The 25,151-nt window shown below is 39.7% G+C and overlaps 1 protein-coding gene and 1 pseudogene across 1 annotated transcript in view; both read left to right on the top strand.

Annotated features, from left to right (window-relative positions):
• Trim55 (tripartite motif containing 55) overlaps nucleotides 1-25,151 on the top strand; it is a 51,915-nt gene that overhangs the window by 11,962 nt on the left and 14,802 nt on the right. The window contains exons 5-9 of the mRNA XM_076835606.1: nucleotides 10,368-10,601; nucleotides 10,900-10,922; nucleotides 11,023-11,147; nucleotides 15,883-16,124; nucleotides 17,511-17,798. Coding sequence (XP_076691721.1) covers nucleotides 10,368-10,601; nucleotides 10,900-10,922; nucleotides 11,023-11,147; nucleotides 15,883-16,124; nucleotides 17,511-17,798 — 912 coding nt within the window. The remainder of the gene's footprint in view (nucleotides 1-10,367; nucleotides 10,602-10,899; nucleotides 10,923-11,022; nucleotides 11,148-15,882; nucleotides 16,125-17,510; nucleotides 17,799-25,151) is intronic.
• Nucleotides 12,114-13,632, top strand: LOC143381845 (Na(+)/H(+) exchange regulatory cofactor NHE-RF3-like; annotated as a pseudogene).

Genomic DNA, 25,151 nt, shown 5'->3' with positions numbered 1-25,151 from the left:
CTCACCTATGGTCTCCAGTAGCGCCAAACCTGCATCCGTGAGCAAAACCTCAGAGGTTCTGCTTCTCACCAGCCTGCAAAGCAGGACTGTGTGGAGCAAACCAGGTCTTTGGGCTCTGAGTGAAATGGTTCCACTTTGCTCAGCAGGTGACTTCTGCAACAGGGATGTGGAAACAGAGCTCCCATGTCTCCTGTTCTGCCTGGGATTGTTGTTTCTCTTTCTGGCTTTGCTCACCACCTGCCTGGAAATATTTTTTGATAAGCTATTGGTGGTTCCTGGGGGTGGGGAGCTGTTGTTAAAGGATTCTCTTTTCTGATTGGTGAAGGACTCCTTAGGGATAGGAAATGGAGTAGCCCCTGGGGTGGTCACTGTCCTTCCATAATTACTTCATCTCTCCACCGGGACATTGACACCTGCCCTCTGGTAGTGGTGCCTGTTCCTTGCACATGTCTAATTTTGTCCCTGATCATGTAATGTCTTGCCTGGAGAGGCTCCTGGCGAGGGATCTGCACTGGAGCATTGCTGAGCTTAGGTAAATCACATCTGGATTCCTTGTTATTCTTTAAAAAAAAAAAAACACACATGCTGTTGACACGTATTTACATTGATGATGAGAACAAATTTGAGGGTGGCTATAGTTGTCAAGGGGCAGTATGGGCTGTCTTTTTTTTTTAATTTTTTTGAGAGAAAGAGAGAGAGGAGAGAGAATTTTAATATTTATTAATATTTATTTTTTTAGTTTTTGGTGGACAACATCTTTGTTTGTATTTGGTGCTGAGGATCAAACCCGGGCCGCACGCATGCCAGGCAAGCGCGCTACTGCTTGAGCCACATCCCAGCCCCATATGGGCTGTCTTGAATAGGGAATGGCATTTCCCCTCTGCTGTGAGCTATGGTGGAGCAAAGGACCCCTGAGACTTAGCCATTCCAGATGAGGGTAGTCCAGTCTAAGATGTTGCCTGAGTTTTGGATTGCAGGTTGACCACGGTCTTCTGAGTTGTTCTGGATGAGCCTAGAATGCTCTGGACTTTACTTGCTTTTCCAGGCCTGCAGATATTCTGAATTGGGCTGGAACTGGGAAGGGGATTGCTCACAATGGTGAAGTTCTCCTTGGGAGGAACTCTCTGCTTCTGGGAAAGCATGCTTCACTTTCATTCCTCATCCCTAGAAAACATAACCTCTCTCTTATCATATTTACCAAGGGCACTTATCCTATGTCACTGGATAGCTCAAGGAGCAGGGTATTAATAGTAGCCCTCCCATGGCAAACAGGCAAACCTTGGAAATAATACTGTTTCATATGAATTCCTGTCTAGGGGAAATTGTCACAAGTTGAATTGTAAAAAAATAATATTGTTTCCTATATCTGAAAATGACAACTTTTGTAAATCCTCCAGTAATTTTGTAAGAACCAATCTATTATATTTCCAAAACAGTGATTTTTTTTATTGATTTTTAAAAAAATAAATGACAGCAGAAAACATTACAATTCTTATTACACATATACAGCACAATTTTTCATATCTCTGGTAAAAAACATAATTTTACCCCCAACTGCTTTTCCTCATTTCTGAAACATTGTCCATGCAGGTACAAATACAAAATAGGATATATATATATGAATCATTTTAATAAGTATGCCAGAATTTTGAGACCATGTTTTTAATGCAAGATAATATGCTTTTTCAAAAGAACAGATTTAAGAGTATTCATTTTTGTTCCATCATTTAATTATGGGAGGTGGGGCAAGTTACTTCAGCTTGCCAACCCTCCAGTTCCTCAGCCTTACGGTGGGGATGATAATACTCTCCACAGTGTTGTGACAATCAGGTTTTGGGGTAAGAGCATGTGCCTGAGGCTTGTAGGCAAGGCCTCAGTTGCCCTCAGAGTCAGCTTGGAAAGCACATGCTTTTACTGACAATGCAAACAAACCAGCCCTTACCACTGGGACTTGTTTTAAGTGGTGCCAGAAGACTATCAAAGTCCTGGTTAATTGTAATAGCAGGGCTGAGCAGCTCCCTTCAGAGGGGAAAATTAAAAATGAATGGAACTAGATATTAGCTCTATTCTTTATCCAAAAGGCTTTGTGACAACCTGAAATATTGGCAACCAAGGTAGACCAAGCAGCTGCTGGGAAGCAGGCTGCCTATTCACAGAGTACTGTGAGTTCAACATCTGCTCGACTTGCCATGTGGCTTCCACTGCACAGTGGGCTCCCATCAGAACAAGCCCACCTGGCCGCATCCCCCATAGGGTTGGTTCAGGGAGACAACCCAGAAAAGCCCCAAGGCCACGGGCCTCATTAAGAAATGCCACAAATTATGACATAATTATCCTCCTAATGTAGAGAGACTGCTCAATACAGTAGGAAAGAGTATTACTTTGGGAGACCTAAGAACCACATCCCCCAAATGTATTTGTTCGGCTGAGTTCTACACAAAGGCATGAGCTGGCAGGGACAGGGCAGAACCCCAGCCTGTACCTAGAGGCCCTTTTCTAGGTACATTCTATTCTGTGCCCCTGGGAGTTCTCCAAATGGTTGTCATGGGAACTTTATAGATGAAGGCCTAAAATTCTTGGTAAGAAGTTCCCATCTTAATGTAGGTTTTTTTAATATATGAAGTTCTCTTGTATGGCTTTTTAAAATACCTTTATTTTATTTTTATGTGGTGCTGAGGCTCAAACCCAGTGCCTCACACCTGCTAGGCAAGCGCTAACCATTGAGCAACAACCTCAGCACTTTAATGTAGTTCTTCCTTCAGTGTTACTAGTCTAGTGTCTGTTTTTTCTTTCTTTTGGGGAGACAATGTGGTGGGGGAAGAAACCCTGTCTGGCTTCATGAAGGAACTTGTGAAATACCGTATTTCAAGTGAAGCTGTCACTCTGAACAAGTGTGTCTCCATGAATGCTGGAGGAATGTGGTGGAGATATCAATGGGCCTGGTGGAGCCGCAGTTGCCCAGTGACAAGTGTTGGGGCTAAGAGTTATCTCAGGCTCTATTTTAGTCGCAGAACAATGCTCCTTACATGGTAAGGGCAGTGGTCATAATTGCTGTAAGCTTTTCCTGTTGTGCCCATAGCACGTGCCCATGTTGGGACTGACATTACTGTCTTTGAACTGTACATGACACTCTGCAACTGTCTGGGAATGGAGAGAGGCATGTTCTAGTCTGAAGAGCCTCAAAAATATCTCCATATTTACCTGAAGTCATAGATTCAGAAGGGACCTTAGCAATTATCTATTCTAATCTTGCATTGTGTTGATTAAAAATAAATTCCAAACTGTGCTGAGGTTAAATGACTTTTCTAAGGTTGCGAAACTATATTTTTCTATTTTCTTCTGAGCATCCATTGAAACAGAGGGTTGAGGTATTTGTTTAAATACCCATTTCTTTAAAATAGAAACTGTTGAGAGAGGGCTGAATATTCTAGATGAATGTCATATTTTATTCATTCTTTATTCATTCAAACCCATATTTTTCAAGTGTGCATTCTGTGAAATATTCTGTACATATAATGCTGGGAAATAGAAATGAGCTAAAAAAGAAAAGGGTACTTGCTGGCAGGCAGCTTTTATTCTAGAAGAGGCATTATACAATAAAACAAATAAATAACAAGATAATTTCAGGAAGTAATAAGTACCTGGGAAAAAAGCAAATCAATAAAATGTAGTTATCAAAAATGGTGGCATGATGGTTCTTCTTGGCAAACTATCCTTTTATCTGTTCTTTTTAAATTGTTTTCTTTATTTTTTCATGAAAAACTTTTCTTTGCAATTGCACATCTTATCTTATTGCTACTAAAATAGAAAAAGTGATTAAAATTTAGAGTCTGTCAATTTTAACACTTCTATGAAAGCCACAGCCAAACAATGGATTTTAGATCAATATTAAAGGTTGCCTACACACTTTTAAGGAAACAACCAAGTAACTATTTGATTTTTTTTCCTTTTCATTCAGAAGTCTTGGAAATTATTCCATTTGTCCTCCTCTCACCGTTTCAACATGGACAGGATAATCTTCCCTTTATAAAATCACCCCTTTTTAGTATATTGCATCCACAAGAGGTTCTCTGAGAGATGACATGGATTTTATTTTTATTAAAGTATTACAGACAATTTTAATTTAGTTCTTCTAAGAACTCAATAAATATAACCGTTTGGCAGACCCGGGAGGAAAGCCAGGCTGCAGCCGGAGCCTTGGTATCCAAGGATGCTTGGTGGCCAGGACCACGTGTCTTTATGATGGAGTTATTTCATTTGATGAGCACACTCACACAGACACACATACATACACAGATAGCAGAGGTACTACAGACATCAAAAGAAAGAAAACGGAGATTATTTGAAAAAATAAATAAATTTTATATTCATATTCCAAAAAGTATATATCTTAATTCAACTACTATCCAAAGAAGTGGGGGGCAAGGATAGGTCTACAATGTGAAACTGGTCTTAACCTTTTATTCAAATTAATGAAGTATGCTAAAAGCAAGCAATCTGTGAAGAGGGGAAGCTGTGGAGAAGAGCTGAACATGCTTACTATCATGCTTGAGCAGGTAACAGTCATCCTTTAAGGTGTACCATCTGCAGACATTTGGATAATGCACAGAATCTGCATTTTTTTCCTATTGCATTTTCCAGGTTACTAGAAAGTCACATTGAAAGGGTTACCAGTTCACATTTATAAAGGCACAGAAAGCACTCAATCAGAGTAATCACCATTGGCAGCAGCATAATCTCTGAGAACATTTTCTTCTGGGTAGCATGTATCTGTTCCCCAATTAGCTTGAGAGGTGAATTGATAACCTGATGTTATGGTTCTGATGTGACGAGGCTCCCAAAAGCTCGCGTGTGAGACAATGCAAGAATATTCAGAGGAGAAATGATTGGATTGTGAGAGTCTTAACCTAATCAGTAAATTAATCCTTGATGGACTGAGTGGTAACTGGAGGCAGGTGTAGTGTGACTACAGGAAGTGGTTAATTGGTATATATTTTGCATCTGGAGAGTGAACACTCTCTCTCTCTCTCTCTCTCTCTCTCTCTCTCTCTCTCTCTCTCTGTCTCTGTTTTCTGATCACCATGTGAGCTGCTTCCCTCTGCCACACTCTTCTACCATGATGTTCTTCCTCACCTGGAGCCCTGAGGAATGGAGCCGGCCCTCTATGGACTAAGACCTCTGAAACCATGAGCCCTCCAATAAACCTTTCCTCCTTAAAGTCGTTCTGGTCAGGTCCTTTAGTCACAACAGCGAAAAAGCTGACTAAAACACCTGACGTGCTTGTTACTCATTGAATTCCTCAGTATTTGATGGTCCTGTAGCTGAAAAAGATTGAAGGGCACCCATATTAGTCTCTCGTATGTGACTCTATCTCAGAATAACCATAGACTTTCAATTTCATAGAAATGAAATTGTATTTTACATTTGAATCTGACATGAGGTTAATCTGTACATCTTAATTTCTAGAAGTTTGTAAGTCCCGATTACATAATTCCACAGATACAGGATTTATTTCAGAAAAAAAGGTTTGTCTAACTCTTAACCACATTTTGCATATATTTACATTAAAGGCGAATTAAGCAAGAGAAATTGGGGGGGGGGGCTGTTTATCTGTTGGAAATCAGAAAATATGATAATTTTAAATTTTGTGTTTATCATTCTCCTGGACACTACAAAATTGTGACCGATTGTGGATCATATAATTCTTTGTACATAAAAAAACAGTCAATGAATTTTGTTGAAAGAATTAACTAATGAATATAATCCTGAATTAAAATTGCTTTTGCTGAGGCCGCCTTTGAACTTGTGATTCTCCTGCCTCAGCCTCCCAACCTGCTGGGATTAGAGGCATGCACCACTGTGCCTAGTACCTATGCTTTCTTCTATTATTTCATGGTTTACCATAGTTTTGAAACATCTAACCCATAATGAAATTTATTCTAGAATATAGTGCAAGAAATTAATGTAATTTTATCTATTTCTACATGACAAATTTCTCCCCAACATTTATTCAAAACTGTCTGTATTTTCCCCACTGATTTGTAATATTACAATTATCTTGTATGGTATTTCCATATGGAATAGGTTTTATTTCTAGATTTCCAATACTCATTCCATGAGTTTTGACAGGTGTTTAAAGGTCTGCAACCTCTGCTATAGTCAAGATACAAATTTGTTCTTTGGACTCAAATTTCTGTTTCTTTGAAATCCACTCCTCCCCGAACTCCCAGGCTCTGGAAATCATTGCTTTTGCCTTTTCCGGAAAGCTTATATACATAGAATTATATGCAGTATGTGACCTATTTAATCTGGCTTCCTTAATGTAGCATGAAGTTTTCCTTGTCAAAATCAAATGAAAACATAGATTGCAATCCAGAACATACATGCACAGATCAAGGTAGCCCCTAGTACGCCTACAGCACAGAGGAGAAGGTGAGGATTATATTAGGACAGAGGAGGCACTTTATTATGAAGGAAAGTTGATTGATCTTCCTGGTATGCATGTGAGCTAGAGAGATCTGATTGGTGAGCCTGAGCAGTCACTGTGAAGAGTCTGTCTCAAGGTTGTAGCATTTATGTTGAAAGTGTGTAAAATGAAAATACATTGTCTTCAATGTATAGGGCTGTTTTTCTGCATTGACCTAATGGGGCAGTTCCTGGAATGCACATTTGTGACCTGAACATTTCCCATGGCCTCTCAGCTCTGTTTTAGATGATTTTGACAAGAACATTTTTATTTGGAAGCTCAATTTCTACATCTCTATGCAAAGGCAAATTTCTACTATGTTTTATTAATTATTTGCCTTTTATTCAATTTTTTAACTGGTTTTCTACAGCTTCTACTTTAGATGCCATCTTTTGTCTGGCTTTTGGGCATATCTGAGAGGTGTGTATGTTACTATTGGTGTCAGCACATAGCCATTGGGTCTCACTGTCGGATTTTAAAACAGCAGGAATTTCACTGGAACTCAAGCCTAGCCCTACCACTAATAGTCTGTATAAGCTTAGATGATTTTTTCAAGTTTTCCTTTATAAAAAAGAGTTATGATTATATTGCCATATGACTATCCTACATATTTCCTAATTATAGTACACCAAATTTATATATGTTAATATTGACATTGATAAGTGAATGGTAGGAACAATACTAAAATATCATTGGTAATAACTACAGAATTTTAGTTACTTTATTATTTCTTTTTCGTATTTTAAATTTTTTCCAAATATTTTATACTGAAGACTTTTTGTTCTTACAATAAATATTGACATAATAAAATCTTTTAAGGATCTAATCACAAAAAAAGCCTAGATTCAGCATAGTAGTCTGTTAGATGGCATATATTTAGTTCACAAGCACTTTATGTAAATTTTTTTTCCAAGTTACTTAAAAGGACAGACACAGCTGGGTGTGGTAGAAATAGAATGACTCAGGAGCTCAGAGCCTTTGACTCTAGGCCAGGCACCAACAATAAATAGTAGAAAGGCCTGGAGAAGGTGACAGCTGTGTGGAATTTCAGTTTCCACATGAGTGAATTGATTGATCTGGAGCAGGCTACTTTTAGCATTCCATACAACTCCAAGATTTCACACCTAAAAATTCAAAGTAAGGAATTGGACCTAAATTTAGTAAATGCTGATATCATGCCTTCTCTGTACCTAGTAATATTATAAGTACTTTTTAAAGTACTTTTCAAAGTGATAATAATAACTATAATTAAAGTATAGACCATGTATGGGGTAGCACTTCCTATACTAGAGAGCATTAGCAAATAATCAAAATGACAATAATTTTATCCAAATTCAGTATCATTCAAATCATTAAAAAGCAAAATAGAAATAAAATAATATTTAGAACTGAAAATAAGATAGGAATGAAAGTACAGTTATTCCATTTAAACCACTACCATTTATATAATCAAAATAAGTGGTCTAATCTTATTTGAGCAATGCACTAGAATACAGATGATTTCACATCAATCTCATCACAAATGACCTGGCCTTCATCAACTTGAATGTTCTCATACATACTAAAGTATATAGAAGAAAACTTTTATAAAAAGAGGGCATTCTTTCAGTACTACATCTTAATATAATCATTATAAATGTTTAAAGTGCACCTTACATATTGGAAGAACAAGCTAGAAACCATCATGTTTCCAGTAAGCGCTGGAATACCTAAAGTCTAAGTATCAGAGAGACATATTCTAGTTATGCAGTGAGCTGTAAGCTTAGCAAAATAGTAACATAGTAAAAGAAACAAATTGGAAGGCTACTAACCGGCTTCAGTTCCTAGGTCTAGTTGTAACAGTCCAAAGGGTTAGAAATGGATGGAAATTTGGCAAGCCCAGCAATTTCCATGTCTTACATGGTCCCTTGTCTGTTACTCTGACAACTATCAAAGCTCCCCAAGTTTTGTCCCCTCCTACCACCTCCTTTGCTCCTACTCATCCTGTAAAGCCAAACTTAGGCACCACTTCTCCTAAGAAGGTTTTCCTGAGCCAACGCTCCTGACTCCCCTTTCAAACACCCCCACCTACGCGAAGAGTTAAATTAAGTTCCCACCCCTATGCTTCTATAAAACCTGGCATAAATCTCTAACATATTACCATTATTCAGCCTCCTAGTTTGCATTACATTATAGGTCCATAGTCATTCTCATTCAGTGAACTGTGAAGTCCTTAAGGAACTACGTTTAATTCATTTGAGGGTCTCCAGCCTTGCGCAGTGCATGACACAGAGGACATGCTTAATTAAGGCTTGTTTGTTGAATGAGTGGGTAGATGTCAGAAATGCTATTAAAATGGCTTGAACCATTGGCTTTCCCTTATGCTTTATTGTTTGGCTAGAAACAGTGATGAGAATTGACTGTTTAGGGAAGGCAGTGGAGTGAAGAATGTATTTCTTCTGCATTTTGAAATGTCTTTATAATTGATGGGCATGTGTAAGGCAGACCCAGATTCTATCTTTGAGGAAGACCATAGTTTACATATTTAAGAGACTCGTGTCAAAGAAAGCAATATGTGACATCAAAAATACCAGTGTTTACTAAAATGAAAGAACATGTGAAAAAGGTCATGCACAGGTCAGAGATGTCAGAGATAAATTAACTGGATTCCAGAGCTAGATTGGACTATTATGGCTCACAAAGGTCCTGGACCCAGAGATGATCAGGTCTGAGGAGACTGGTACACACACCAAGCTTGCTGGAGCTTGAAAAAATAAAAGGCTAATGACTAAGTCAACTGGAAAATTAGTCATGATTTAAACATGGACTCATAGTCAGGGGAATTGGATGGCACTAGAGATGCTTTAGTCATGCAATGTACGTGTGCAAGTCAAACCTCCAATATAGCTTTTCCCTCTGGTATTTCCCTCTCTTAGACAGTACTGAATAAATAGAGATTCTGTTGGACACAGGTGTCTGCCACAAATTGTAACTGTCATAGGACTTTAGAAGGTTAAAAGTTAGTATTCAGTCATAGAGGTCAAGGAAAGCTTTATGGAAAAAGTAGTATTCCAACAATGTCTTTAAGGTTGCTTGGAGTTTTCAGCTTCTATAAAACCTGGCATAAATCTCTAACATATTACCATTATTCAGCATCCTAGTTTGGAGGAGAACTTGGGGGAGAACATTATAGACAAAGGGGAAAGCAGGAGCAAAGGAAGTAAGTGGTTTGGTTTTGCTGGAATACAAGGATTACGATAGAGCATACTAGAATATTAAAAAGAAAAGTTAGAGCCAGATCATGGATACTCTTGAAAGCCAGTTATGAAGCCTAAATGTTATTCTTTATACAAGGGAGATTCAAAATAGAAAAACATCACGATTAGAATTATACTAATAGCAAATTGATTTGGCTGCAGCATGAGTCCTTGGAGGAGGGAATCCCGGAAGCATAAACTCCGGGAAGCTAGAATCTATGTGGAAGGTCTGAAACTAGGACAATAGTGTTATAGATAGAGCAGAGAGAAACTGAAGGGAACAAACCAGGAAATAGCATCTCTTTTTTCTTACACACACACACCAAAGAAAAATATAAGCTGTAGGTAACCCAAATAGAATATTAAAAAAAAAAACCTGTCCTAATTTCTATGAAATTCTCCATTTATGAAGAACAGAAGATTTTAAAATCATCAATCCACCTAGCAAATGTGATTGATTTTTAGATTGTCTAAATATTGAATTTGTGAAAACTGGAATTTTCAAAGCACAGTGGATATCTGTACCTCAAGGGCCAGCTCAAAGGGGAAAAGAAATAGAATACCCTATGTAACTAAATGTTTTTGTCTCCCAAAACGTCCAGGTGTTTTTTTCCAAATAGCCTTTCTCACAAACACTTCCTAACATTAGCTAACCCAACTGACAGGAATGCTGCAGAAAACAGAAGCAGGACCTTTGTGAGAAATTTGATTACCTGTATGGCATCCTGGAGGAGAGGAAGAATGAAATGACCCAAGCCATCACCCGAACCCAAGAGGAGAAACTGGAACATGTCCGAGCTCTGATCAAAAAATATTCCGATCATTTGGAGAATGTATCAAAGTTGGTCGAGTCAGGAATCCAGTTCATGGATGAGCCAGAAATGGCGGTGTTTCTTCAGGTAAGTCTTCTTCTTGGCACCAAGGAAATAAATCCAAAAGGTAAATGCTGGAAATTAGTTATCACATTTTTTATTATTTTGTGTACATTTCATGTTTTAACCTATTTTACTAACTAAAATCAACATCTATTTGGCACTGCTTACATAGAAAAGGACCCCTGACAATACAGCAGTTATTTACAGCATTTAGAAACTAAGCTATAAGATTCTCAGGGTCAGCAAAGGAAAGGATTAAGTCTCACCCAGCATCTTGGATGAAAAGAATCTAAGTAAGCCTGTCTCTTGTTTGCTTTCACAGAATGCCAAAACCCTGTTACAAAAGTAAGTAGTTTTTATTTTATGGAAAAAATACACATTTTCTTTTTTACCCAAGGCTATCAAACTTTAAACAGTGACAGAAATGACAACCTGTCTGTTGCAGAATCTCAGAAGCATCAAAGGCATTTCAGATGGAGAAAATAGAACATGGTTATGAGAACATGAGCCACTTCACAGTCAACCTCCATAGAGAAGAAAAAATAATACGTGAGATTGATTTCTACAGAGGTTTGTTATTCTTTTGACCATTTGGCCAAAATTTCAGGTGTGGGAAAGCTGCAGAAGAGTTGGGTGGGAGGAAGGGAGGATTCAGAATCACCTCCAGAATGGATGTTGACAACTTCAGAAAGACCATAATCCAACATGACAAAGCTCTGTTTTGTAATAGGATCACATAGTGTGTTGACAGTGTTTATTCAGCTTTGCACATCATAATGCCTGTTTAATCCCATTATCAGGCATTTGTCTTTGGGTAGTCAAATACTTAACAGTTGATGATTATGATGATATCTTGACCATACAAAAAGTGTTAGTCACAGAGATGTAAAGTGTCATCAGCAGTAAGATTAAGGAGGCTTTGCTGCTGGGCTCAGGAAGCATGCAAGTGAGAATTCCTAGAGCAGTAGGAGGAAGGATGGGTAAACTGAGGGGATTTGCCCCACTTACTGGGGTTGATTGACGCACTCTGCCTTCTTCTAGGTGGGAACCCCCACAGTGTACAGGTTACTACTCCCAAGGATGCCCCTAGTGTGGGAGGGTGTTCTGGTAATAATCCCTGGCCCTGGCCCCAGGATGGGAGACAGTAGAGACAGTTGTAACAGAATTGAGGGTTGTTTGGGTGGCCAAGGCATCTGCCCAAAGAAGAGAAGAAGGAATGCAGAACCACCTACTTCCTGATTGTTCTCCCCTACCCCCTTCCTCATTGTCTGGGAGTGAAGACAAGAAGCCCCTCCCTGCACCTCCAGGCAGGTGGGCCAGAGAGCTGGGATTACTGAGGGTTTCTCAGGTTTTCCAGTTCAGGGACCAGCCAACTGGCAGAAGGAGTGCAGAGGTCACTTGAACTCAGACCACACATCCTGTACATCAACTTCTAAATTGATCTTTGTTCAAAGTTCAGTGGGTTCCAAGACTAGTGCTCACAGAAGAGAGAATCCCTGAGGGACAGAGCAGCTCCTCTTCCATCCAGGTAAAGAAATGGCCTCCACCTTCAATCCCTTGGGAATGTCAACTGTCCAAAAAAGAAGGGCAAAGCTATGGCTTCTTCCTGAGAATTGAGAAGGAAACTGATGACCACCTGGTCAGGGTGATTTGAGAAGGTAGCTCAGCAGAGAAGTCTGTTCTTCTGGATGGAGACAGAGTTCTTAGGATCAACAGTATTTTTGTCAACAAGGTAGAGCATATGCAGGTGGTGGATCTGGTCAGGAAGAGTGGGAATTCAGTGACTTTACTAGTTCTGGGTGGAGATTCCTATGAGAAAGTCATAAAAAAAAAAAAAAAAAGGTAGACTTGAAAGAGTTGGATAAGAAACTGGCCCCTGTGATGAATGGAGCAGTGGAGACTTGGATCCAACCCCGGCTCTGCTACCTGGTGAAGGAGGAGAACAGCTATGGCATCTCTCATTCAAGATAAAAAGGGAATGTACATGACTGCTATCACTCCTCAGGGTGTGGGTATGAAATCTGGTGTCCTGGCTGCTGATCACCTGATTGAAGTAAATGGAGGGAATGTGGAGAATGCCAGCCATGAGGAAGTAGTGGGGAAAGTGAAGTCATCAGGAAGCCCTGTCATGTTCCTGCTTACGAACAAAGAAACTGACAAGCATCATAGAGAACGGAAGTTACAATTCAAGGGGGAAACAACCAGTTTGAAACTCCTGCCTCATCAGCCCTGAGTTGTGGAGATAATGAAGGGAAGCAATGGCTATGGGTTCTGTCTGAAGGCATGCTCAGAACAGAAAGGTCAGATCATCAAGGACATCGATTCTGGAAGCCCAGCAGAGGCAGCTGGCTTGAAGAACAGTGACCTGGTAGTTGCTGTCAATGGTGAGTCTGTGGAAACCTTTGATCATGACAGTGTGGTTAAAAAGGATTAAAAAGGGTGGAGATCAGACTTCACTGTTGGTGGTAGACAAAGGATGGAATATATATATATATATATATATATATATATATATATATATATATATATATATATAGCCTGGCTCGGTTTTCTCCATTTTTCTACTATCAAAGTCAAGAAATGCCTAATGGTTCTATCAAAGAGGCTCCAGCTTCTATCCCTGTTCCTCTGGAGGTCTCAAGTCCAGATACTACCGAGGAAGTAGCAGATCATAGGCCTAAACTCTGCAGGCTGATTAAAGATAAAAATGGCTATGGTTTTCACTTAAATGCAATTCAGGGTCTGCCAGTCTCATTCATCAAAGAGGTACAGAAGGGTAGCCCTGCTGATGTGGCTGGGCTGGAGGATGAGGCCATCATCATCCAAGTGAAGGGGGTGAATGTGTTGGATGAACCCTATGAGAAGGTGGTGGAGAGAATCCAGAGCAGTGGGAAGAATACACACTCTTGGTCTGTGGAGAGAGGCCTATGATTACTTTCAAGCTAAGAAAATTCCCATTGTTTCCTCCGTGGCTGATCCACTGGCTGCCTGCCCTGATTGCAAAGAAGAAATACTGGCAGAGTCAGAACATGACTCACACATGGCAGAAGAATGAGCCCACATTCATCTTCATGTTCTTCTTCCAATTCTTAAGATACAGAGATGTGATCCAAGAAATCATCCTTTTGACCGAGCATGGTGGCACGTGCCTATAATCCCAATGGCCCTGGAGGATCAGACAGGAAGATCTTGAGTTCAAAGCCAGCCTCAGCAAAAGCAAGGTGCTAAGCAACTCAGTGAGACCCTGTCTCTAAATAAAATACAAAATAGGGCTGGGGATGTGGCTCAGTGGTCGAGTGCCCCTGAGTTCAATCCCTGGTATCCACCCCACCCTGCCCCAAAAGAAAAAGAAATAATCACTTTGGCTGATAGGATTACTACTAAGTATCCAGATACTGCTTTCTCAAAGAATGAGCTGCCATCCATTTAGTATCTATGTTGGAGAAGAACTCCTCTGAAAACCATTCACCATGTGTGATTGTCTTCTTTTGTCATTTGTCTTAGGGGCTGCTATTGCAGATGGCTTATTTATGGTCAACTTAGGAAGATCTAAGCAGGAGTCCGATCATTTTTATGTGATCTCCTCCAAGCTTCAACTTAACTCCATTTCTCTAACGATGATTCTCTTACTTCTGTGGGCTCCTTGAACACCAAAATCAACTCATAAATCTATATATGTGAAAGTTGCTAATTAAAATATCTGAGCATATCTGTTTAAAATTATGCTTTATAGCAATGTTGTGGTTGCTGGAATAAATACCACTAAAATGGGGAAAAAAAGAGCAAGATTAAGGATGAGATAAAAATAAAAAAACATAGAAGACACTGGGCTAGATATGTTAGTGCATCCGATTGACCATTCATTAGAGGACAAGAATAGGAACACGTCATAGACTAAGTCACAACCTGGAAACAAGGTCAGGTCTATGTGACCAAACAGATTTCAGAAGCTATGAACATCTCCTCACCTTTGGCTCAGAAATCCAACTCTTAGAAATTTATCCTGATGAAATAATTAAAAAGAGGAAAATAACTGTGAAGTTGACCCCAAATGTGATCACTTTGACTCATCCTAGCCCAACTAGATGATAACACTACCATGACCAACATGGCCAAACTCACAGTACCATCGAGGGGTGATGGGGGATTAAGAAATACACACACACACACACACACACACACACACACACACACATAGATGGCTGGGATCAGGTGGAGCACTGCTCTCTGATGGAGAAGCGGTGTCTAAAGAGCTGTTCCAGCAAGTTTTATGTATATATGTCTCATAATCAAGTTAAAAGACTATAAAAGCATTACTCTTTGTGCCCAAGAAAGTGACAGGACTAGAAACATCTATGTAGCTTTTCCAAAGTTGCAATGAGCAATGTTAGGAGCTTTGTGCAGCACTCAAGAAGCCCATTGTCTAAAGTTACTGTGAAGTGGGCAGGCTCAGGAGTAGCAGCTGGTGAAATATTATGGTTGTCTTGCATGCTCAGAATTCCTCTATCCCTGGGAGCTATGTGCCTAAGATCAAGGTCGAAGCCGATAAGACTCTTGCACAGAGCCTTTTTGGATGGGACGTCACCATAGCAATTGGGAATCCCGTACCCTTTACAGAATCATTCCCAGGCAACAGGTATACCACAGCCATGAAGCCGTCAGAGACCCCCAACCTCAGTCACTGCTCTCCCTTTCTCTATCACCATTCTCCACAAACACTCCATGGCTAGACCTCTAATAATGCACCAGCATCCATGGATGCAATAGTAGAGGCAAATCTTCGTAACAGGTCTTTTTAAAAAATGTACTTAATATTGTCTGTCTTTATTGTTGCCTGAGAGAATATGAAGTGAGTTAGGAAAAGAGTCATGGTGCTAATTGTTGCAAAAACTGAACAAAGGAGGTAAGAAATGAAAACAAGTGTGTTTTCAGAGATAGGGAAGAGGGTTGCACTTAGTTTGACAGAGATAAATAAGCAACAATCCCAGCCCTCCAGAAGCTTGCAGAGGTGGCACAATATGATAAAAACATAAGCAGGCTGCTGGGGTGGGGGTGAAGTGGGGGGTGCATTGGGTATGGGACTTTGCTTTGGGGAGGACAGCAAAGAGGAAGGCGATGGTTTCTTCACATTTATCTTGTCCAAATTTAACCTGAAGCACAGGCCCCAGCATGGCACACTATGGCCACTGTCAAGTGTTGGAGAGGAATCCCTAGCTCTGACCTTAACTTGAGCCATAAGTACTGACCATTAGCTATTTCCATGGCTGCAGTGGTAGTCATAACAAGCTTAAAAATACCTTACTAGAAGATGAAGACGAGGAAGAAGGAGGAGGAGAAGGAGAAGAAGAAGAAGGAGAGGAAGCAGTAGAAGTGGAAGAGGTGGAAAATATTCAAATAGAGTCATCAGGAGAAGATGAAAGTCCTGCAAAAGCCTCGGAGACCTCTCAGCTGGTCTCAGAGCTCCAGGCTGTCCCCGGGGCACTTCCAGTTTCCTCTTCAGAGCCACCTCCAACCTTGCCACCTGCTGTGGATACCCCAGTGACACAGGTAGCCATTCATGAGTTCCTTTCTACAAGTGTTCCTCCTTTCTGAACACCCCAAACAACTTATTCTGTCTTAAGAAAAAGATAACTATATGACAGATGTTTGTATATAGCAGACAAATTTTTTCAGGACAGTGTTAGGGAGAAAATTCCCTTAAGTGATTCAACAGGTTCCCTGTTGTTATAGCTGGGTGGCAAGACCTAATACCACTTTCCACCAGTAACACTCCCAGATGTGAGGTGGTCTTTGAAAATGTGTGTGTGTGTGTGTGTGTGTGTGTGTGTGTGTGTGAGAGAGAGAGAGAGAGAGAGAGAGAGAGAGAGAGAGAGAGAGAGAAATGTAAACTCACAGAGAATTGCTTGATCTGGATGTGGTCACTTTTTGTTGCTTAACAAATAGGGTATAGTGTGACAAATAATATAAGGTGAGAAGTGAAAGTGATCATACTTGCAGAAATTTGAATTTTCTATACAAAACAGAGAAACTACACTACTATACGTTCATGTTGCTCGCCTGAATGTGCAACTGTATCTTTCCTTCAGTGGGCAACCAAATTAAGCCTGGTTTTCTATGTTTGTCATTTGATGAGACTCTGTTGGCAGGACTGTTTAAGACATTTTAGGATGTTAGCTCATCCCAGAGGCTGCACCTGATCAGCTAACCTTATGTTTCTAGGAGGTCACTGTCCAGTTTTCAAGCTTTTGTGCTGACTTCATGACACTTCAGCAGACAGGATCCAACCTGTTGAGTTTGTGGGCAATGCAGACTCATCAAAGAGGAGCCCTGCTTTTGCACCTGCTTTCAAAATGGGTTGAAATCATCTGTAGAAATAAAACCCCAGAGGGGAAACTCAGCGATGGAATTATATTCTATGCTCTGTCTCCATAGCAAATGAGGCTTAAAATTTTTGTAGTATTTATACTTCCTAGAATCTTGAAATTCTGGATATACCTGTTGCACCAAAATTGAAAGAAGGGTAGTAACTTAAATGAGGGTTAGATTTGATCAATGAGGTTGTTGGCTTTTGAAAAGCAGTTTGGGGGCCCACATATATTGCCAAAAAGTTAATTCTGATCAATACTTTGACCCTTCTCCTATACCTGATACTTTATAAGCAATTTTGACTTGAAGCTTCTGTTTCTTATTTGCCTGGGCTACTACCTAGTGAAATAAAAGCACAGAAAATATCCAGAGGCCTGTCAGAGGAGCCCTGAGGTCAGCATTCTGCCCCTAGTTCTTCCAGAAGGGGGTGAAATACAACAGACGCTAAACCAGGCATTGTGCACAGAGAACTCACAGTGTTCAAACCTGAAGGGAAGGGAACTAAAATCAATTGCGTTTTCTTTTTCTTTCTTTTTTTTATTTTTGAATTTATCTATCTTTATTAAGGGGGAGGTTGTGCCCACTGGCTCTCAGCAGACCACAGAGTCTGAAACTCCAGTTCCTGCAGCAGCGGAAACTGCGGATCCCTTGTTTTACCCTAGTTGGTATAAAGGCCAAACCCGGAAAGCCACCACCAACCCACCTTGCACCTCAGGGAGCGAAAGTCTGGGGCACATAGGGCCTCCAAGTTCTGAGGAGTCAAATGTACAGAAGGCAGAAGTGACAGAAGCCGTAGCCAATGAGAGGGCAGCAGTGAGTGGTAAGGAAACTAGTTCACCTGCAGCTACTTCTCAGGTTAGTGTCCAAGCTCTTGTGCCTGAATGCTTTCCTGTGTCCCCTGTGTCCCTGCTGGAATAGGCCGCAGCAAGAAAGAAGGGCTTTCAAAGGGCAGAGAGAAAGCATGGCCCTCAGAAAAATATAGGAACACCTCACCCTCTGATGTTGGCTTGTTTTTTAAAGCGTTCTATCCAAGAACAAAATCAATTTGATTTCACTCTGCCTGTGCGTGGTGACCTCACACCTGTCCTCACAGGGGACAGGGCGCAAGCAAGCCTGGCCCTTTAGGCATGCTGTTGAGATCTGCTTTGTCTGCAGTGACTGGCTGGTGTCCCTGGTTCTTCTCTGCAGCATCCACTTGCTTTTGCTCAACATTTTCTGTGTCCCCTCTGGACTTCCAAAGACTAATCACCTGCCTCTGTATCATTCCCAGAAACCTCCAAGGAGCATGTTTGTATTGGTTTTAAGTCTGCTCTGGAAGATAACCTCAGATTCTGAGGTTTTGGGGGTGTGCTAGCAATGGCTGAACAGAGATAGTCTTGGCTTGATTAAACCTGTGCTTCCTAAGTTTGTTCTCCTGGGGGCAGGACAACGCAGGTTTACCTACTTTTTTGAAAAGAGACTCTTGATTACTTTCTTCTTCTTTTTCTTCTTTTTTAATGAAAGCTTGAAATCCATGTCTTCTCCCTAACGCCTAGTTAGATGTTTGCATGTCCCGAAGAGTTCATAGAAGAAATGTTTTCCAGTTTCTTCATGAAGAAGAATGTTCATGGTAACTCATTCTCATGAGCATTCTTAAATGACTGTGGGGTGTGAGTGTTACCCCAACAAGAGGCTGTAGGGAAGCATTCTCTAGCTCTGTGCTCCTCCCTCATCAGGGGATTATGAACAACGTGTTTTAAAACATCAGAAAAATGACTTGTTTTCTTGATTGCATCTGCTCAAGGGACTTCAATTTCATGAGATAATAAAAAGAAATGATTATTGGAAAATTAAAAGCAACATGCTTTGGTGACATTTATTTTCACAGATGCAAAATGACAAAAGTAAATGTTTGGTGTGAGGAAATCTTTCGAGGTAGTTGTAGGTAGAAATAAAATTGGAGTGGACTGATTATGTCTAGAAAGTTTGTGGGAATTATTATATTTTATGTAAGTTGAGGAGAAAGAGCTGTTTTCTGCAAATAGTAGAACAATCACTCCATGAGGAGCATGTAGTTAGGTATATGTTCCAAAATGAAAAGCCCATCTAAACAATGCTGGGGAAAAAAAAAAAAACTGTGATAAAATCAGTGAAGCTTTCTTCTTGTTTTCTCACAGGAGTTAGCAATCTGCCTAGCACTTTTGGCTTTTCTTATCCTTCACTACATCTGGAATCAGATTCAGTGCTTGATTTTTGCTTTAATGGGTAGGAAATATTTTCTTTTCCCTTGACTAACATCTCATGTAGATTCTTCCATAATATTCCTCTTCTGTAGACCCAGAGATGAATTGATTCCCAACCTTGAGGCTCAGTCGTCTAAAATGGACCCTGTTCACAGATAACACTCAAGGCCTCAAGTCCCTGCAATGCAATCACCTCAAGGCACTTTCCTGAGGAGAATTGCTACGGGATCTATTCCTGGATGGTGGGAAACCTTAACTCAGAACAGTGACTCTGTGGGCAATTATTCAGTAATCCAGTAGGAGAGACCCCTCCAGGATGGCTATTAAGGAGGCCAGTTGCACAAGGTGTCCATGGTGCTATGAGGACTCACAGCTCTTCAGCTGAGGGAGGAGCAACCAAGGTCCCATTCAGGAATGTGCAGGGTGCCATAGATTAAGGAGCAGTATTTCCTCTGCCCACTTAGAGATGCCCAGGAGGGGGACAGGGATGCTCTCAGGGAAACTGTCCTAGGCAGTCCCCACATGGGAAGCAGAGGGACTGGGTGACTATGGGTTCTCTTTGAACCCTCAGCCTGTGGGGGAAGAGAATTCTGAGAACAAGGTACCATGGGTGTAGCAATAATGGGGGGCAGCAGGGGAGTGCAGCCAGATGAGATCTGAAGGAATAAAGAGCTGGAGATCAATGTGCACTTCCCAGACCTGAGGAATCAGAACCAGAGAAAAGTCCTAACACCATTCAATAGTCCCTGCCTATCTCCTGGAAGCCCCCACCACAGGCTTCTTTTCTGCCTTATGAGCTCTCTGCTCAGCAGCAGCTATGGGACCTCCATGGGTCCCTGCTTGTCGGTAACTGAGTGTGAGCAGGATCCATTCCACCATCTAATAGTTAAGCTTGAAAACTGCACCCTCAAATGTTCTGGGCATCCTTAGAGTCTGCTCAGCGGCCCAACTCCTCCCCACATTATTTGTGGTAAAGAACAGTAGAAGTGTAGCACATGGACTTTGGGGGTGCAAATGGGGGGAAAGAAAACAACATGTTTGTTTTTAATAAGTTTGTTTTAAATTAGTTTCTAATAAAACTAATGTTTTATTAGAAGCACGACCTAATTGTGGATCTGAATAATTGTCTGAAGAGTTCTCTTAATATTCTGAGAATATAGGTTTGGGGCTTGTCACTATATATATATATATATCTTTTAATATTCTCTGAGGCTGCAGGGGGAGTGTCATGCTTCATGGCTGCCATCCACTGAGCCCATGTCGTGTGCACTGATATTCATTCATATGCCTGTGTGGTCAGGAGAGGGTGAGACAAGTAGGGTAGGGCTGGGCACAGTGGATTGACCTTTAGTATTGCAAAGCTCCTTACTTAGGCAGATCTCAGCCTTTAAGAAAGGGGCTTGCACAAAGAGAAGCAAACCTATTCAGGATGGAATACCGCTCTTTGATCCCTGAAATGGCATATGGACGGGTCAATAGTAGCAAAATTGCAGGACTTTGAATTTTTTGCAGGCCTAATTCACCTTCACCACTCCAGAATCCAATTTACCAGATGAATATTTATCTAGTGCAAGGTTTGTTGGAATTTCATACTGCATCACTAGTCTTACCATGAAAATTTAGGATGTTGTATAAGAGTTCTCCTTGACCACTGCTGGTCTTACTTGTCTTCAATAAATGGTCCCATGTCTGGGAGTGAGGCTGCTTTAGGCATCTCAGACTCCCTTGCTGATATATTTTCTATTTTCAGGTGTTTTCCTTATATCTACTGACACAGTGACACCTATCCATCACCCAAGTACACCTGCAGATTATGTCTTAGAAATTGGTCATGCAAAATCCAGTTGTCCCTTCCTCCATCAATGGTGAACAGGGCTTCTCCTTTGTGTTAGATCAGATGAGCATTGTTGCCTTCTCAATCCTCTAAGGAAAAAAAAAATCTTAACAAGGTTTGGATTGAGAAATCTGAATCTCATGAAAGGTGCTGATTTTCATCCAGCCTTTTACAGGGTGAACTTTGAGCCCCATTCCTGCCAGGAAACTATGCAAAGACCCCATATATAAACTGGCCTTTAGCTGCAAAATTGCTTTCCATGTTTTCATCCTGGACCACATGTGCTGTACACTCAATTGGTACAAAGGGAATTTTGTAGATTTTTTTAGATTTTTTTTCAAGGGCCAATTTTTAAATTTGTTTTGAAAAAGTTACACCATGACCTAGTCAACCTCAGAAAAGAAGGGAATAACGAGGTGGGAGAAGGAAATCGTGACAGGCTGTGCTGTGTTAGACTGTTTTTTGTTGCTATAACTCAGTGGCAGAGACTAGGTGATTTTAAAAGGACAGAAGTTTACTTAGCTTACAGTTCCAGAAGCCAGGGAATCCAAGAGCATGGCATCAGGATCTAGTGAAGGCCTCATGCTACATCGTAACATGGTGTAGGGCATCCCCTGGCCAAAGCAAGTATGCTAGCTCTGATTTCTCTTCCTTTTCTTACAAAGTCACTAATATACCATTGTGGAGACTCCATCTTCACAACCTCATCTAATCTCAATTATCTCACAAAGTTTCCATCTCCAGATAGTAGTAATATATAAATTAGGGGATTAAATTTTCAACACACAAACTTTTGAGGGGCACATTCAAATCATAACAACTACCCTTGTTATGTGAGGCCTAATTTCTTGATGATGCTTTGTTGTGATGATTGCCTGAGCCAATCTGCTTCCATCTGTTGCCCTTCCTCTTTGTACAACACTTACCTGCCCATTATACCTACATGTGAATACAGGAATTTCCCTTCATCCCCACCCTATCCCTGTGGACAGTTGAGCATTTTATTGGTAATCTATGTAGCAATTACATTTTTACAGGGGTGGGCATAGCAGCAATGAGTGTCCCCCCTTCTCCCCTCCCCCTGCCCCCATTCTCTTTCCCCCCTTCCCAATGCAGCTTAGTGGCCTCATCTGGAAGAAGCTGTCCAAATTTAATGGGAGCTGTGCAGACAATAGGGGTTTCCAAAGAAATGTCTCCATCTTTGATGGATCAATTCAGCAGCTGCTGAGATTGATACATGAGCTGGATACAGTAGATGCCTCAAGGTCAGAGGAAGCCCCCACTTGGTGGCGCGCACACACACACACACACACACACACACACACCACAGTGAGAACCAAGTGCATTGGAGATGGAGACTTTGGCATTGACCTCTCTCCAATCTCTACTTCTTTAAAGAATCCTGTTTTGTGTATTTCATCTGAGCATGAAGTCATGGTGGTAAGAAACTATTGTGTCACAGCTATTTGCTATTTCAAGAATAGAACAATCACTATTCATATTATATTCTTCAAGCCTGAATATAGATACAGGAGTCTGGTAGAAATTCTTCCAAGGTTTGGGGCAGTGGAAAGATGAATGGAATTAAGAGAAAGGACTCGCCTATCAGTTTCTTGCCTATATTTGACTCTGGGCATTTAATTTCTTTGAATCTCAATTTCCTCACCATAAAAATAAAGGGACTACTCAGTGAGTAGATTCTTCTATTGATACAACCTTGAACAATAAAGAATCTAGTCCTAACCACTTTATACTATGCTTCAGGATGTTTTCAGGGAAGGGTTATAGACTCTGGCCAAACACCATCATTCTGAGTAGCAATAATAATAATATTAGATTTTTAGTGAAATAGAGAATGCATTATATCTCTCAAAATGTATTTCCTGTCAAGATGGTCATACATAAACCCTTCTTATCATACTGATTTCCATTTAGCTTGGTGTTCACGTTGCTGCTCTTATCTCCTTTAGATGCCATAAACTTTATAAAACCCATGATGACACCATCCTCAAGTCATCACCTAAAGGTCCTTGCAGACCTCATTGTCCGGTAGAGCAAAGATGCAATGGACCTGTTAGATGCAGTCACAGAATATTGGATGGATGAAGAAATGAAAGATACGTGATTTTGAAATCAGCTTTTTTAGTTGTTTTTTTTTTTTTTTTTTTTTTTACATTTTTTTTTGGCTGGTTCTAGAAGGCCATATAAATAAAGCTTTACAGTATATGGACTGTTATGACTGCTTTTTTTTCACTTAGAATAATACTTTAGAGATTAATTCATTTTATTGCATATATCATTATCTGGATGTTTTTTATTCCTGAGTAGTATTCCTCTGCATGCCTATACCACAATTTATTTATCTATTCATTATTTAATGGATGTTTTTGTTTTTAGCAGCTTCGTCTATTATAAATAAAGCTGCTACAAGCATTCATATGTGGAATATATATTTTCATTTCTCTTGAGTAAATACCTAGGAATGGAATTGCTGGTTTGTATGATAAAGGTATAACTTCATTAGAAGCTGTCAAAATGTTTTACATAGTGTCTATTCAATGTTACGTTTCCTAACTCCTAACTCTTCTATCCTAGCCAGCATGGTATTATGTCAATCTTTTACATTTTTGCCATTCTAATGGATATTTATGATAGCTCCTTATGGCTTATTTTCCTGCCTATTAATAATGTTTATCATCTTATAATGTGTTGATTAGTCATTTTTATATTGTCATTAGTGAAGTATCTGTTCATATCTTTTAACCACCTTTTATTAGGGTTGTCTTAGAAGTTCTTTATGTATAATGGATAAAACTCCCTTATCAGATAGATGTTTTGCAAATATTTTCTTCTAGCCTGTGGCTTTCCTTTTCATTTCTTAACCATGTAGATTGAAGAGCAATCGTTTTTTTAGTTTAACAGTTCAATTTATCAGTTTTTCTTTTATAGTTAGGCTTTTTTGATGTTCTATTTAAGAAATTTTTTCTTAACTCAAAATCATAAAGTTTCCTTATGTGTCTTCTTCTAGAACTTTTTAGTTTCAGCTCTTAAATTTGATCTAAGATCATTTTGTTAATTTTTGTATATGTGAGGTGTGAATCAAGGTTTATTATTATTTTTGTTTCTTTTTAATATAGATATTCATGTATTCCACTAACAAAATTTTGTTTTCTTTGTTGGAAAGACTGTCCTTTTTCTTTGGAAATTCAATTGACCATATATGTATAGGTCTATATCTGAACTGTTTTGTGCCATTGACCTCTGTCTGTCCACCAATATCATATTGTCCTGATTGTTATAGCTTTAAGGAAGTCACCAAATAAAAAGAATAAGGTAACAACAGTTATCCAACTTTGATCTGGCTTCAAAATTGTTTTGACTCTTTATTAGTCTTACTGAACATTTAAAAGAGCCAGCTTTGGGATTTATTAGGTCCCCCTCACCTCCTATCCTTTTTTGGTCAGTTTTTCTATTTTCCTCATTTCTTCTCTTTATTATTTTCTTCCTTATGTTTAGTTTGCATCTAATTTTCTCTTCTCTTTCTAGTTTGTTGGGGTGAGGTCTTGGATTATTGATTTTAGATTTATTTTTTTCTAAAATAAGTGTTTAATCTTATAAATTTTCTTCCCATCACAGCTTCTCCTGCCTCCCATAAGTTTTGATATGTTTTCATTTTCACTTAATTCAAAATATTTTCTAACTGACCTTGTAGTTTCTCTTTAGACTGATTTTGTTGTTGTCATTGTTGTTGTTCGATTAATGGTATTTAAATTCTAGATATTTAGAGATTTTCTAGATATTTTTATGACTTCTGGTTTAATTCTGTCGTGGCCAGAGAACATGTTTTATGTTTCCAATATTTTTATATTTATTAAGATATTTTTATGGCCCAGAACATGATCTACCTTGATAGATATTTCACATTACTTGAAAACACAAGTACTTCCTGTTTGGGGTAGCGAGTTCTACACATGTCAATGAAGTCAGTTGGTTTATGGTACTGTCCTAATTCTACCCATATTCATACTGATTTTCTCTTTTATCAATTGCTGAGAGAGGAATTTTGAGATCTCTGGCTATAGTTGTAATTTTTTAAAAAAATATTTCCTTGCAGATCTATCAGTTTTTGCTTCATATATTTTGAAAACTGTG

Source organism: Callospermophilus lateralis, chromosome 16 (assembly GCF_048772815.1).
Source record: "Callospermophilus lateralis isolate mCalLat2 chromosome 16, mCalLat2.hap1, whole genome shotgun sequence".
In the NCBI taxonomy this organism is placed as follows: domain Eukaryota; kingdom Metazoa; phylum Chordata; class Mammalia; order Rodentia; family Sciuridae; genus Callospermophilus; species Callospermophilus lateralis.
Note: the sequence above shows the minus strand (reverse complement) of the source record. Positions and strands in the feature narration are given on the sequence as shown.